The 14,649-nt window shown below is 35.2% G+C and overlaps 1 protein-coding gene across 4 annotated transcripts in view; it reads left to right on the top strand.

Moving 5' to 3' along the window:
- The window catches only part of RPS6KA3 (ribosomal protein S6 kinase A3), a 120,563-nt gene that overhangs the window by 19,906 nt on the left and 86,008 nt on the right, over nucleotides 1–14,649 (top strand). For 2 of the 4 annotated variants that reach the window (XM_030306335.1, XM_030306331.1), the window contains exon 2: nucleotides 12,019–12,075. In XM_030306335.1, the coding sequence (XP_030162195.1) occupies nucleotides 12,019–12,075 (57 nt within the window). Of the gene's footprint in view, nucleotides 1–5,302; nucleotides 5,397–6,303; nucleotides 6,405–12,018; nucleotides 12,076–14,649 lie in introns of those variants that run through there. The other 2 variants (XM_030306332.1, XM_032592271.1) reach the window with 2 other exon arrangements.

Below are 14,649 nucleotides of genomic sequence, written 5' to 3'. Positions count from 1 at the left end.
TGACCTTTTCTCTACCCTGTGATTTCCCAGACTTGTCTAATCACAGGAGTCACCTAAAGTACCTGTTTAAAAAATGAAATACCATGAGGCCATGGGGCTTCTGGAACTTCTGACTCAGCTTGGGATAAGGCCAGGTAATATATCCTTACCAGGAGTCTTAGGTGATTCTGGTCATCAGACAGATTTGGAAAATACTACCAACTCCATTAGAGTACTAAGAGGTGGGACTTGAAGGTATTAGGAAAGCAGGAATAAGTTTGGGAATTTAGAGGACCTTAAACAACAAGTTGACAATTAGTTTTCAACACAAATGAAATAAGAATAGTAAAATTGGGGGGCACCCTGCTGGCTGTCAGTGGAGCATGCAACTCTTGATCTCCGGGTTGTAAGTTCCAGCCCCGTATTGGGTGTAGAGATTACTTCAAAATAAACATAAAATCTTTTAAAAAAAGAAAGAAAGAATAAAAAGAATAGTAAAATTGGATTCTGGAAATCATAAAATTGGTTTAGGTTCCTTATTTTGCACAGAAAAACAGTGTTTTATTTTCTTAGTATTTCTCTTTCAGATGACAACATTTAAACGATTGTTCTTTCATATTCTCCTTGTTTACACTTGGGAACAAAGGCACCACTGAAGGATATAGATAAAACTGTAGTTTTGATGCAGAAGAGAAAGAAGGAGTTAGACTTAGAAATAGCATCAAAACAGGGGCGCCTGTGTGGCTCAGTCGGTTAAGCGTCCAACTTCAGCTCAGGTCATGATCTCACAGTTCATGGGTTCAAGCCCCGCGTCCATCTCTGTGTTGACAGCTTAGAGCCTGGAGCCTGCTTCACATTCTGTGTCTTTCTCTTTTTGCCCCTCCCCCTGTCACGCTTTTTTTCTCTCAAAAAATGAATAAACATTTACAAAATTTAAAAAAATAGGGGCGCCTGGGTGGCTCAGTCGGTTAAGCCTCCGACTTCGGCTCAGGTCATGATCTCACAGTTCATGGGTTTGAGCCCCGCGTCAGGGTCTCTGCTGACAGGTCAGAGCCTGGAGCCTGCTTCAGAGTCTATGTCTCCCTCTCTCTCTGCCCTTCCCCTGCTCACACTCTGTCTCTCTCTGTCTGTCAAAAATAAATAAATGTAAAAAACTAAAAAAAGTAACATAAAAACACCTTTAAATACAGAATCTGTAATTTCCTCAGGTGTAAAAGCTCTACAAATTTTAAATAACTTTAATCCTTAAAGTCACAAGATTATAACATTCTCAAGCTGGAAGAGCTCTTAGATATCCACATATTTTATGGATGAAGAAACCACAACTCAGAGAGGCTTAAGGACTTGCCCACAGTCCTGTGGCAGACTTTCAAATCCATGCTGACCAAGGTTCCATCAAACTCATGGATTGCAGATAAGTACCAGAAAATAATGACTTTTCCACAATCATATTGCTTTTTAGAAGTTAGTTTAGTGGCAAATCCTGTTTACCATAGATTCCCTACTTTATCTAATTTTATGGTTTCTTCCTTCTTTAAATGCCCTACTGAGAGTGTAAATATATTCAAAGGGATCGCTTTTAGGAGATTATGCAATTTGAAATACCGTGTCTGAACGATATGTTAGAAAATGAACCATTGCCTTCTTAGAATAGTGTATTTAACAAATGGACACTTTCAGAACATGTTGTGTAAATTGTGGAGGAACTCAAGCTTTCTCTACTTTTTAGTATAAATTTTTATAAATAGAGAAAAATGAGCATAGGTAGATGTCTGTACATGAATTCTGACTAATATGATAGCATTTCTGTGTAGGAGGATGAGCTTTGAATTCAGACTTGGGTTTGGTTATCTTATCTGCAAACCTGATAGCTCTGTGATCTTGAGCAAGTTCGTAACTCAAGTTTTTCTTCTCTGCTATACATAATAACATACCTCATGGTTTATTAATGGTTAATTGGGATTAAATTAGAGAATATATGTAACATGGCTAACACTGTACTTCGAACAAAAAAAACCACTGTGTAAGTGATGATTGCCATTAGTATTTTCTTGAACCAGTAGTTATTTATAAGAATGTTAATTTCTGAATGAGTGCTTTATTTTACTTCTTTATTCAGGTTCTTTATCATAATCAGAAAATATCTATACAATTCCTGATTTGAAACATTTTGTATTTACTTTATGATCTAGATACAATCTTTATAGTTTTTCATAGATACTTGAAAAGAACATTCTTTTTACATTATAAAATTCAATACCTATTCTAATGTAAATTACTTCAAATACTTTGTCCTTATATTGTTCATTATGCTAGCTTATACTAGTGTGCTAAAGTTTCCCCTTCTATTTTGTGTTCATTTCATGTTATAGTCCCCAAAACATCTTTTGTGTTTTGTTGTTATTCTGTGACTTAATGTTGAATACTACTTTACATTTATTATTTTTAATGTCGTTTGAACAAATAACATGCTAATTATAGAAGATCTAAAAAATAGTGAAACCTATGCAGAAGGAAAATAAACAATTTTACTCTTCTGTGAAATATCATTATTAAAAGATTTAAATGTGATTAAGAGTAGGGGTTTTAGATTCAGATTTGGGATTGAATTTAGGCCCTGCTTATTAACCTTAGGCAAGATATTAGACTTCTTTATTTGTTGTGACAGATATTTATTGAACACCTACTGTGTGCCAGGCATTTTGCTAGGGCCTGAGGATATAGTGCTTAAATAGATGGACATACTCATCTTGAATTAATTTCTTCATTTGTAAATTAGTGATAATGCCTCACAGAGTTGGTAAAAGCATCAAAGGTGATCTATGGTATTTAACATTTGCCTGGTGTATGGTAATTGCTCAGTAAACAATAGCAATTATTATCACTATATGTATTAAGCACTAATTATATTTTTAGTCCAAATCAGATGACCTTTTTAATTGGATTAAGGTTTTTGCCTTACATTTTATTTTTGGCCTTAATATTACAAACACTTTATTTTTATTTGTCCGTTGTGCTATTTTTACCGGTTTTGTTTGAATTTCTCTTTAAAGCAGTAAGTATTTGGGGGGCTTGGGGGGTTCAGTCCAATAGGCGTCCAACTCTTAATTTCAGGTCAGGTCATGATCTCATAGTTCATGGGTTCTAGCCCCATGTCAGGCTCCACACTAACAGCACAGAGGCTGCCTGGGATTCTCTCTCCCTCTCTCTGCCCCTCCCTGGCTCTCTGCCTGTCTCTGTCTGTCTGTCTGTCTGTCTCTCTCTCTCTCTCTCAATAAACAAACAAACAAACTTTTTTTAAAAAGGCAGTAAATAGGGGCACCTGGCTGGCTCAGTTGGTTAAGCATCCGACTTTGGCTCAGGTCATGATCTTGTAGTTCATGGGTTGGAGTCCCACATCAGACTCTGTGCTGACAGCTAACCCTAACCCTAACCCTGGGGCCTACTTCAGATTCTGTGTTTCCTCCTCTCTCTCTGCCCCTTCCCACTTGTACTGTGTCTGTCTCTCAAAAATAAAGGGTAAAAAAAAATTTTAAGGCAGTAGTAATTTTATTACTGTGTATATATAGTAATATATATATAGTAATGAAATAGAAAAAAAAATATATATATATATATTTGAAGGTTTAATTATTTATTTATTTATTTATTTATTTTATTTATTTTTTTGGGACAGAGAGAGACAGAGCATGAACGGGGGAGGGGCAGAGAGAGAGGGAGACACAGAATCGGAAACAGGCTCCAGGCTCTGAGCCATCAGCCCAGAGCCCGACGCGGGGCTCGAACTCACGGACCGCGAGATCGTGACCTGGCTGAAGTCGGACGCTTAACCGACTGCGCCACCCAGGCGCCCCTAATTATTTATTTTTGAGAGAGAGGGAAAGAGAGAGAATCCCAAGCAGGCTGTACACTGTCAGCATGGAACCCAGTGCAGGGCTCTATCCTATGAACCATTAGATCATGACCTGAGCTGAAATCAAGAGTCAATCACTTAACTGACTGAGCCACCCAGGCACCCCAAGAGAATAGTATAATGAACTACCATATTCCCATAAGCCACCCTCAAAGATTATCAACTCATGTTTCATCTATACTCCCCTCACCCCCCATACACACTCTCTCTTCTTTTCCCTGCCTCCAGTGGATTATTTTGAAGGTAATCCTAGATACATCAATTTATATGTAAATATTTCATTTGTATTTCTTAAAAGATAGACTTTTAAAATACATAACCACCATACCATCAAAACTCATAAAAATGCCAATAATTCTGTAATAGTATCAAATTCTAGTAAGATACTTTTCTTTTAAATAGACACTTTAAACTTTACATTTCTTACATTATTACTTTTGGAATAATTTCTGTTGTAAGTTTTTTATTCTTGTGGTTTGTTTTTTTTCTTTTGACATGCAGATTGTTTTTGTTTGAGGAGGTTCTGAAATATTGAAGAAAGAATTATAGAGCTGGAAAGACCTGGGTTTGAGTCTTACTCTTGCTGTTCACTAATTGACTTTGCTGAGCCTTGGTTTCCTCATCTGTAAAATAGGACTGAATTATACCTACCTCATGTTCTTAGGGTTGAATGTGATGCTTTCGTAAAGTACTTTTTATAGTCTTTGTCAGTTATTATCTTCTCTAGTGATTTGGGCTGCAATAAATAAATAAAATTTTTGGTTATCGTATGGTTTCTCAGAACGTTGAAAAATGTATATTTATTAGGTAATTACTAAAAATAGTGATTTTTAAATAATCCTTTTAGGAAAGAGAGAATTGAGAATCTTTTTCTCCATTCTTCCACTACCTCTTTTGTGTCCACATTAATTTAGCCTGAGAATACAAATCCTACCTTTAGCTTTCTAAGGTTTTATATTGTTTATATACTTATATCAGCTATTTACTCTTCATTACTGACCCTTTCTCCTTTAGTGGGGTTAATTATTTTATTCATTTGTTTGTAAATATTAAGTTGGTGTCAGTATACTTCACCAGTTCTTTCCGACCTCAATATTCTTAAGTTCTTACTTTGATTCTCTTTCAATGGTCTAGGACATACCTTTGAACAAATTATGAAAAAAGGTACTAACAGGATGGTGAACTTTTATAAGACTTTGCAGATCTAAGAATAATTTCCTGTGACCTTTGTACATGAAAAACTAGAACAAGGTATACAATTCTTAGCTCATAACTTTCCCCTTTCAGCTCTCTGTAAGTCATTACTTCATTGTCTTCTGGCATTTTATTGCTGCAGAGGAAAAATCTGAGGTCAGTCTGATTTTAGTTCCTTTGAAAATAACCTGTTTTTTTCTGCTTGTATGCTTGTAGGATTATATCTTTATCCTTGAAATTTAAAAACATTTGCCAGGACATGTCTTGGTGTTGATGATCTCTGTTGAACCTTCTCAGTCTCCAGTCTCAGGTATTTTTTTTCAGAACTGGAAAGTTTTCTTATACTTTTGATTGATTAAAATGCTGTTTTTTTTTTCTTTAGGAACATCTGTTATTCATAGATTATTTCTATGTCTGTCCTCCATAGTTTTTTAATATTTTCTTTCATTTTTTTTCATTTATTCAAGTTTGTCCTCTGTGGCATGGATTCTGTTTTCTGCAGTGTCAATTCTGATATTTGCTGTTCACAATGCAGATTTAATTTTGGCTACTGTGTTTTCATTTCTTAATTCTTACTTCAACATACTCCTGTTTCATAAGCAGAATTTCCCTTAGGGGTACACTCTAAGAAACATAAGATGGGGTTCAGGCCTAAAACTGATTTTCTGAGGCCATAACCACAGGACCAGACAGAAAAAAAAGCTTCTGAAAGGGTCCTCTAAAACTTAAAAACATAGATATAACCAGAGGTCATTTCTACCCTAGTCTAGAAAGTAGAACAGTCCTGAGTAATAGCAGGTGTTTAGTTACTCAAGGAATAGCAAAGCAAGCATAAGGGCACCTTAACTAGAAATAATGGATTTTTCTAATATATTGGTTGTTTTTTTCTCATTATAAAAAGAATAGATAATAAATGCATATAATTTTGAAAATACAGTACAAGAAGAAAATCCTAGGACCCAGGTAACTACTGCTAAGATTTTATATATGTTTTGCCAGTTACATGCACACATTTTGGGGGGGGGTGCAAAATTGGGGTCATACTATATAGTTGTGTATCCTTTTTAATTTAATATATTACAAGCATATTTTTGCATCATTAATTTTTTGAGGCCCTTATTTTAAGCATTGCATAGTATTCCTACATATGAATAGATGTGTTATGATTTATTTAACCAGTCCCCTGTTGGTCATCTAGATTGTTTTCTATTTTTCAGTATAATGAGTATGATGAATATCACTGTACATAAGTCTTTATGCACATCTCTGATATTTCCTTAGGATAAATGAGGAGCTGATTCTTAATCCTGTCATATTGGTAAGGATTATATACATTCCTTATTAAGAATATAAAATGCTTGTTTCTTATTGTTTCAATGTGATTGCATAGAAGATTCTTTGGATTCTGAATAATTTGATGGTATCTGAACTGAAATTCAAGAGAGGTTTCTTATGCCTCATCCTCAGCACCTTCATGCAACTTCTATTCCATATGCTTTGGGCAAGAAGACCACTGCTAATATCAGGGAGCTTGGAAGGCAAATATACTTGTGGGAACTTGAGGGTGGTAAAAAAATATTTATATATTGTCCTTTTTATTCCTACAACCTGGGTCTCCAGATTAGCACAGTAGAGCTCTGGAGCCTTTCTTTTCCTCCCCCCTTCCTATTATTTCAGGTTCTTATTCTCTGTGAGGAATTCTTTTTTCCCAGTGTTCATATATATATTTCATTTTTACATAGGAGGATGTCAGTAGATACTTTCTAGTAATCTCAAGGTAGCATTTTACCAATCACGTATCTTTTTTTTTTTTTTTTTAGTTCTAGTATACTCATACATGATGATCTCCTACTGGGCTCAAAGCATTTTTAACATATTTTATATTTTCTTCAAAGGTATCAAACAGCAACCCAGAAATGTGCATTGTTGTAACATGCCATTACAGTAAAACAATCTGTTTAATAAAGTTGCTTAAAATGAAACTTTTATTTAGTAAAATATTCATATTTTTTAACATTTCAGATTTTTTCTTAAAGTACTTGGGAATACCCTAGAAGTCCTGAAACCTTGGTTCAGAGTTACTGATTTGAATTGTTCATCCTCTTGAAACCAGAAAGATGATCTTAAGTGATCATTTTATATCACAACGTTAGAAGTTATTTTGAAAACAATTCCTGCTGAAATGCAAGCTAACAGTCTCCTTTGTCTGATTTGTTCTGATGAGACCCATATTGTACGTTATTCTAATTTTTGACTTTTACACATTTCAGACTAACGGAGTAAAGCATGATTAGCATTTCCTAACCTTTTCCAGTATTTCACATAATATTTGCATATGTACAATCTGCCAAGCTCTGTAGTTTTTTGGCTGGATGGCATAATGGTGGGATGAGAGAGGATAAATACATTTGCCTTACTTTTAAACTATCCTTTTTGTCTGTACTCATTCTTTGGCCACATCGTATAAAAATATACCACATGTATGAATGATCTCTTTCACCCTGCTTGGTGGGAAATTGACTATATTAGGTGGTAAAATAAGTATCTCAACACTCTCCTGTACTTTCTCATTGCTCTACATCTTTAGAAGTTAACTGTAGAAGTGTATGTATTACACAGTTCAGGCAAAAGAGAAGGGACAGGAAGTAGCATTTACTGAGCGTCTACTGTCCTTTGATGTATTCATTTAAGTGCAACATCTTTTTGAGATAGATATTATATGCATCTTACAAATAAAGACACTGAAGCTCAGAATGTTGAGTAACTTACCCAACATCAGGTAACAGCTGGGGTTTAAACCTGTTAGCGAGGTTCGACCACATGTGTTTTGAAACTGTAGAAGTTGATATATCAAGTCAGACTGATGGCCCATTGTAGCCTAATCTTTAGTGAAGCCAAAGGCCATTTTCAAAAAGGAAACTTCTTAGCTGCAAGAGTAATTATGCTCATTTCTAATAGATAACATTTGAGTCCTTATTTTGATGAAATGATACAAAAGATTTGTTGAAGTAAAAGTGCTTTTTAAAGTAGATATTTGTAAAGCTTCCCCAATATGTAGGACAACATTGGCTTTTATATTTTCCTGCCTTAAAATTAAATTGTTCAAAATTTTCAGTCTTTGCTAAACTCACAAAGGAAGTAGATATTTTTGCAAAAGGTAGAGCATAAACTGCGTTTAGATCATGTTTCACTTAATTTTTTTTTCAGATTGCTTTGTTAGTATATTACTGTTAATTAGCTGAATGAGGAGCTTAGAAAAGAAAATACATTGTAAAATTTATGGATTACATGAAGATGAAAATAGTGAAGAGGCTGATTAGCAGATTCAGAAGTCATTCTGTAGAGGCTGTAGTAATACTATAGAAGATCACAACTAGAAAAAGATGAATCAAAAATTTGAGGTTTTCTTCATGAGATGAAGCGTAACAAGTATGGGACTTAGTTGCAGTAGAAGGAAGACAAGAATTTAATTGACAGAAAACTTAGTATGACTCAGCAATGTGTTTCAGACATTTCAAAAACAATGCATATGTGAACTGAATTAATAGAAGTTTGTTATCTAGGACAGGGGAGGTGATAATGTTCCTTACTCTGCATTGGTTGTATCAAGGTTGGAGTGTTAATTGAATGCGGTTCTGTATATCACCCTTTAAGATGAATTGAGTGCATGCTCAGAAAATTAGTCTCATCTGTCTAAAAGGAATGTTTGAAAGAACTTGAGTTATCTAGTGAAGAACAGACTCAGGATGATTTACAGTCATAGGTGTAGATTTACTTCCTGTGATTTTGCAGATAGACTATAGGCAAGTTAGTCATCGTATGTTAGTAATCCTATTAAAGGGAATTTGTAGCTGAGGAAAATTACTATATGATGAAGAATCTTATCTAGCAGCCAGTACTTTTTCTGAGATAGTTTAGTAGGCTGCCACATGAGTAGTACATTCTTGTTCTGATAGTGTTCAAATCTAGGTGAGAATGGCAAAAAAAGAATTGAAGCATATGATGTTTATTTGGAACAGAAGACTTTCAAGATCCCTTACCAATCCTAAACTTTTTTTGATTCAAAGATTAAAAGGACTTTGTGGAAGTGTTATTTTATCCTCAATGAAGCTACCTCACCTTAATAATAGTAATTTGCATTGGTACAGTTCTTTATGATTTATAAAGTACTTTCTTTTGAGTTATCTCAGTTTTGAGTCTAACACTAACCCTTTGAGTAGACAGGGCACGTATCCCCATTTTAAGCAGATAAGGTAGTAGGCTAGAGACTGTCTGAATTGCTAAAAATCATAAAACTTGTAAGTGGCAGACCTAGGGCTCTATCTCTGGTCTTCCATTCCAAGTTTAGTGCTGTTTCTACTATACCAGTTTGCCTTAAAAAGTAAGTTATAAGTTGTGATTCTTTGTATGCACTGAAAATTACACAGAACAGATGGTTCTCAAATTATATTCCCATGGAAAGTGTAATTGTAGCTCAGTTAGACCAAGGGTTCTGAGAGTCAAATAATGGGGATCCATTCAGCAGATCTGTGTTATAGAAAGAGAACTCTGTGTACAATTAATGAGAAAACCTAGTTTGCACTACTAGATGAGTGATGGTACCATTCACTAAGATAGCAAATATGGGAGAAGTAGCAAATTGGTGGGCTGTGAAGGGGGTGACTGAATTTTGGATATAATTAAAATAGCTACCATTGATTGTTTATTAAGTTCCAGACCCTGTGCTTAGGATTTTATATCCTTTATCTCACTTAGCCTTTACAATACCTCTCTGAAGATGAGACTTTTTAATCTCTACTTTTCATATGAAGAAACTAAAGCATATTTTAAATAATTTGTCCAAGGCTTCATACTAAGTGTAAGAGCAGAAATTTGAATCTAGATGTCTGACTCCAAAACCAGCATTCTTATGACCTAGTTTAAGGTTTATCTGTGATGTTAGGATAAAAACGGTCAGTATTCAATTGAGTAAATGGTTGTGGCTTTTGGTAGAAAGATGTATCCTGGAGTTATTTGAGTCCTTACCATAGCAGTGAGCAATACTGTAGCTTCTGAAAGTGTCTTAGGATAATAAAGATTTTATACCTGCTTCCTCCTTTTCTGCATTTTAGCACCGTTTCTGTGCTTTGTAATATTGTATAGGTATTCCCTAACCTAGATGCATACTCTATGAGTGTTTGAAAATAAAAGGTGCTCTTTTTATGGGTCAGTATACCTGTGAGACCCTCTAGGATGGATCTCTAGGTTGGGGGTCATGTTTTCTTAACCCTTCATCTCCAGCGTGGCACCTAAATCTTAGCGTGAATGAAATGAAATGGGTGGATGAATGGATGGATAAACAGGGATTTAGAGAGTAGACAGAGTTCAAATTCAAAGCATCTGCCTCATGTGGGTAGGGTAATGGGTGGGCTACCTTTCATATCCTAGTTGATAATGCTCCAAAGATGGTTAGCTTAGATCCTTGTACATTTGTTGAATTGACAAGTGGTCAGGGGCATTTACTCCTTTTATCATTGAACTAATAGAGAAGATGTTGTGTTCCTGACTTCTGGTTTTGTTTTGTTATTAATTACACAAATAATACATATTCATTGTAGACACATCAGAAAATTCAAATACGCAAAACAAACATTTTAAATTGTCTAAAATTCTACCACCCAGAAATAGCCACTGTTAACATTTTGGTGTATACCCTTCCAGAGTTTTTCCCATAGAAATATATACATTGGAACATGTATATATTTATTTAAAATGGGATCATTACAATCCATATTGTTTTGTAAACTGCTTTTTCACTTATTACATGTGACTGTCTTTCCATGTCAATAAATTTACATCTTTATTATCATTTTTAATGACTGTATAGTATTCCATTATATGGATGTACCATCATATATTTAACTAGTTCTCTATTGTTAAGAATTTAGGTTTCCAATTTGGAGTTCTTTTTGGAAAAAGTTATGGTGAGCATTCTTGTATGTACATCTTTGCACACTTGTTTTAATACAGACTTAGATTACCTTCCTAAAAGGTTGTGCTGATTTATACTTTCCCTAGCAGTATATACTGAGTGCTCTTTTCCCCATACTCATATTAGTGCTGGGTTTTATTTTTTCTGTAAATCATAACCAGTTTGAGAGGCAAAGGTATCTTTCTGTTAAATGTGTATCTTTGATTAGTACTAAGGCTAAACTCTTTTTTCCCTTATTGCTCATTTCTGTTGAGGTTCATCATTTTTCTCTTACAGGTTGGTAAAAACAAAGGTCTTTATGTCATTGAGGATACCAGCCCTTTGTCATATGTTGCTTTTTTTGTAATCAATTTGTCTTTTTATCTTTTTTGTGTCTGGTAGATGACATTTTAAACTTTTATCAATTCAAATGTCATTTTTTTCCTTTATTATTTCCACCCTCCTTACCCCATAAGTATTATTTACCTATATTTTCTTATAATACTTATATAATTTTATTTTTGACATTTAAATGTTTAATCCATCTGGAATCAATTTTGATATGGAGATCTAGCTTACTTTTCAAATCCTGAAATAACTAATCATTGCCCTGATTAATCAGTCAATGGAGTTGGATTTTAGAATGTGTTTTGCCATAGAAAGTATTATAAATGATGTTTGGTGAGATTTAAATAATACTATTTGTAATTCATTTAACTATTAAAATAAACTCAAGGACTCACCTGGAAAGTTAATCATCATTTGTTATATAATTTCCATGGAAAAATGTTTTTATAGTTAACTTTTAAAGCACAACCGGTTGCATATTGAAAACTACATACTGATCTGGTGGTTTGGTACTTCATTAGAATCCTGTAGGGGTGAAAATATTCTATTATGATTTTGCTTTGTCTGCCTTCATTTAATGTTAGCTGATGTGAAATCTCTGTTGGTAACTTTCTGCTTGCTGTGCTTTTCACAGAATGGACAGCAAATTATGGATGAACCTATGGGAGAGGAGGAGATTAATCCACAAACTGTAAGTAAAATATTGTATCATAAGGGATATAGATAAATCAGATACCATAAAATTTAAGTATTCTTATTTTTTAACTGGACAAAATAATGATTCTACGGTATTAGAAACTTGTTTATGATTTCTTTAAAAAAATTTTTTTTTCAACGTTTTATTTATTTTTGGGACAGAGAGAGACAGAGCATGAACGGGGGAGGGGCAGAGAGAGAGGGAGACACAGAATCGGAAACAGGCTCCAGGCTCTGAGCCATCAGCCCAGAGCCCGACGCGGGGCTCGAACTCACGGACTGCGAGATCGTGACCCGGCTGAAGTCGGATGCTTAACCGACTGCGCCACCCAGGCGCCCCTATGATTTCTTAATTTTACCAAAATATAATCTTGAATATGTCAGTGCCTTTTTTTTTTTAGTTTATTTAGTTTGAGAGAGAGAGAGAGCATGATCAGGGGAGGGGCAAAGAGAAAGCGGGAGAGAGAGAGAATCCCAAGCAGGCTCTGCACTGTCAGCACAGAGCCCAATGTGGGGCTCAAACTCATGAACCATTAGATCATGACCTGAGTCAAAATCAAGAGTCAACCACTTAACCTACTAAGCCACCCAGGGCCCCTGCCAGTGCCATTTTTAAAACCCGTTTAATGGAATGCCTGGTGGCTCAGTCGGTTAAGTGTCTGACTTTGGCTCAGGTCATGATCTCACGGTTTGTGAGTTTGAGCCCCACATCTGGCTCACTGCTGTCAGTGCAGAGCCTGCTTTGGATCCTCTGTCCCCCTTTCTCTCTGCCCCTCCCCCATTCGCACTCTCTCAAAAATAAATAAAACATTAAAAGAGAACTGTTTGATAAGACTGATCTTACGAAAAAGACAAAATAATTTGCTTTATGTTGTTGAAAGTTTTTCATTAGTACCTTACAGCTTATTTTTTAAAAAAATCACACCATAGACACATTAGGACAAAAATATAAAGTGATTCTTTACAGAAATATTTAATGTATGGGCACCTGAGTGCTTCAGTTGGTTAAGCATCTGACTCTTGATTTCGGCTCAGGTTTCGTTGAGTTTGAGCCCCGTATGAGCCTTAGAGCTGACAGTGTGGAGCCTGTTTGGGATTCTCTCTCTCTGCCCTTACCTGCCTCCCTCCCTCACTCGCTCACTGGCCCTTGCTCTCTCGCTCGCTCTCTCTCTCTCTCTCAAAATAAGTAAACATTTTTTAAGAAAGAAATAGTTAATGTAGAAGATAAACGTTCACCCCTTCCTCATCTTGTTTTTTTATTTACTCCTAAGTCCCCAGCACCTAGACCAGTGACTGGGACATAATAGACACTCATTAAATATTACATGAATGAATTAATAAATTCCCTGCCTGTAAGAGACTCATTGTTAGAAGTTCAGTTATTATCTTTTTATTCCATACATAAGATCATTATTACTGATACTTACAAAATATATATACTCTCCAACTGTTCTTTTCACCTACTAAGTCTTGAACATCTTTTTATGGCAATTCATGTAGATCTGCCTTTTTTATTTTTTAAGTTTGTTTATTTTGAGACAGCGATAGTACGAGTGGGGAGGGGCAGAGAGAGAGGGAGACAGAGAATTCCAAGCAGGCTCCATGCTGCCAGCGCAGAGCCCAACACAAGGCTTGAACCCAGGAAACCATGAGGTTATGACCTGAACCAAAACCAAGAGTTGGACGCTTAACTGATTGAGCCAACCAGGCGCCCCAATCTGCCTCTTTTTAAATTGTTGCATGATATTCTATTTTATGCATGTCCTAGACTTAATATAATTTTCCTCCTATTTATTTTTGGGAACTTGTGTTTCAGTAGGATATAGTTTTAGAGAAGGATGTGCTAGAACAATGGGTATGAACATCTAAATTTCAATAGACATTGCCAAATTGCTGTCCAAACCAAAAAGGTTGTAAAAGTGTCAGTGTATGAGAGTATCTGTTCAAGCATATCCTATTCAACCCTGGATATTATTAGACATTATTTTTCATTCAAGCCATTTTAAATAAATAATACTTTCTCTTTTCAGTTTGCATCTCATTTGATTATTAGTGAAGTTGAGTATCCATGTATTACTGGCCTTTGTATTTTTGTGTTTCACCAACTTTCTTTTGTGTTGCTTATTATCTCCTCATGGTCTATGTGATCAAATACATTCTGGATATTAGCTCCATGTCTATAATGTCTCTTGCAAATGTTTTCTCCCTATTTAACACTTATTACGTGGTCTTTCATTGTATGTGTACAGAAGTTTTCATTTTTAAATGGTCAGATTTGACTTCTGGGTTTTATATTTCAGTTAGAAGATCCTTCCCAGCCCCAAGGTGATGAAAATATCCTCTTACATTTTCATCTGCCACCTGTGGTTTTGTGTTTTACATTTAGGTCTGTGGTCTACTTGGAATTTTAGTTCCCATTATGATGTAGAAATCTCACTTTTCTTTCCAAATAGCCTTTTGTCCTAACCTCTACTTACTGAACAAATAAAATCTATACAGCTCACTCATTCAAGATTCCTCTTTTATCATATATAAAATTGCCATGTACTCCATGTATTAGTTTCCTAGG

Source organism: Lynx canadensis, chromosome X (assembly GCF_007474595.2).
Source record: "Lynx canadensis isolate LIC74 chromosome X, mLynCan4.pri.v2, whole genome shotgun sequence".
Taxonomy (NCBI): domain Eukaryota; kingdom Metazoa; phylum Chordata; class Mammalia; order Carnivora; family Felidae; genus Lynx; species Lynx canadensis.
Note: the sequence above shows the minus strand (reverse complement) of the source record. Positions and strands in the feature narration are given on the sequence as shown.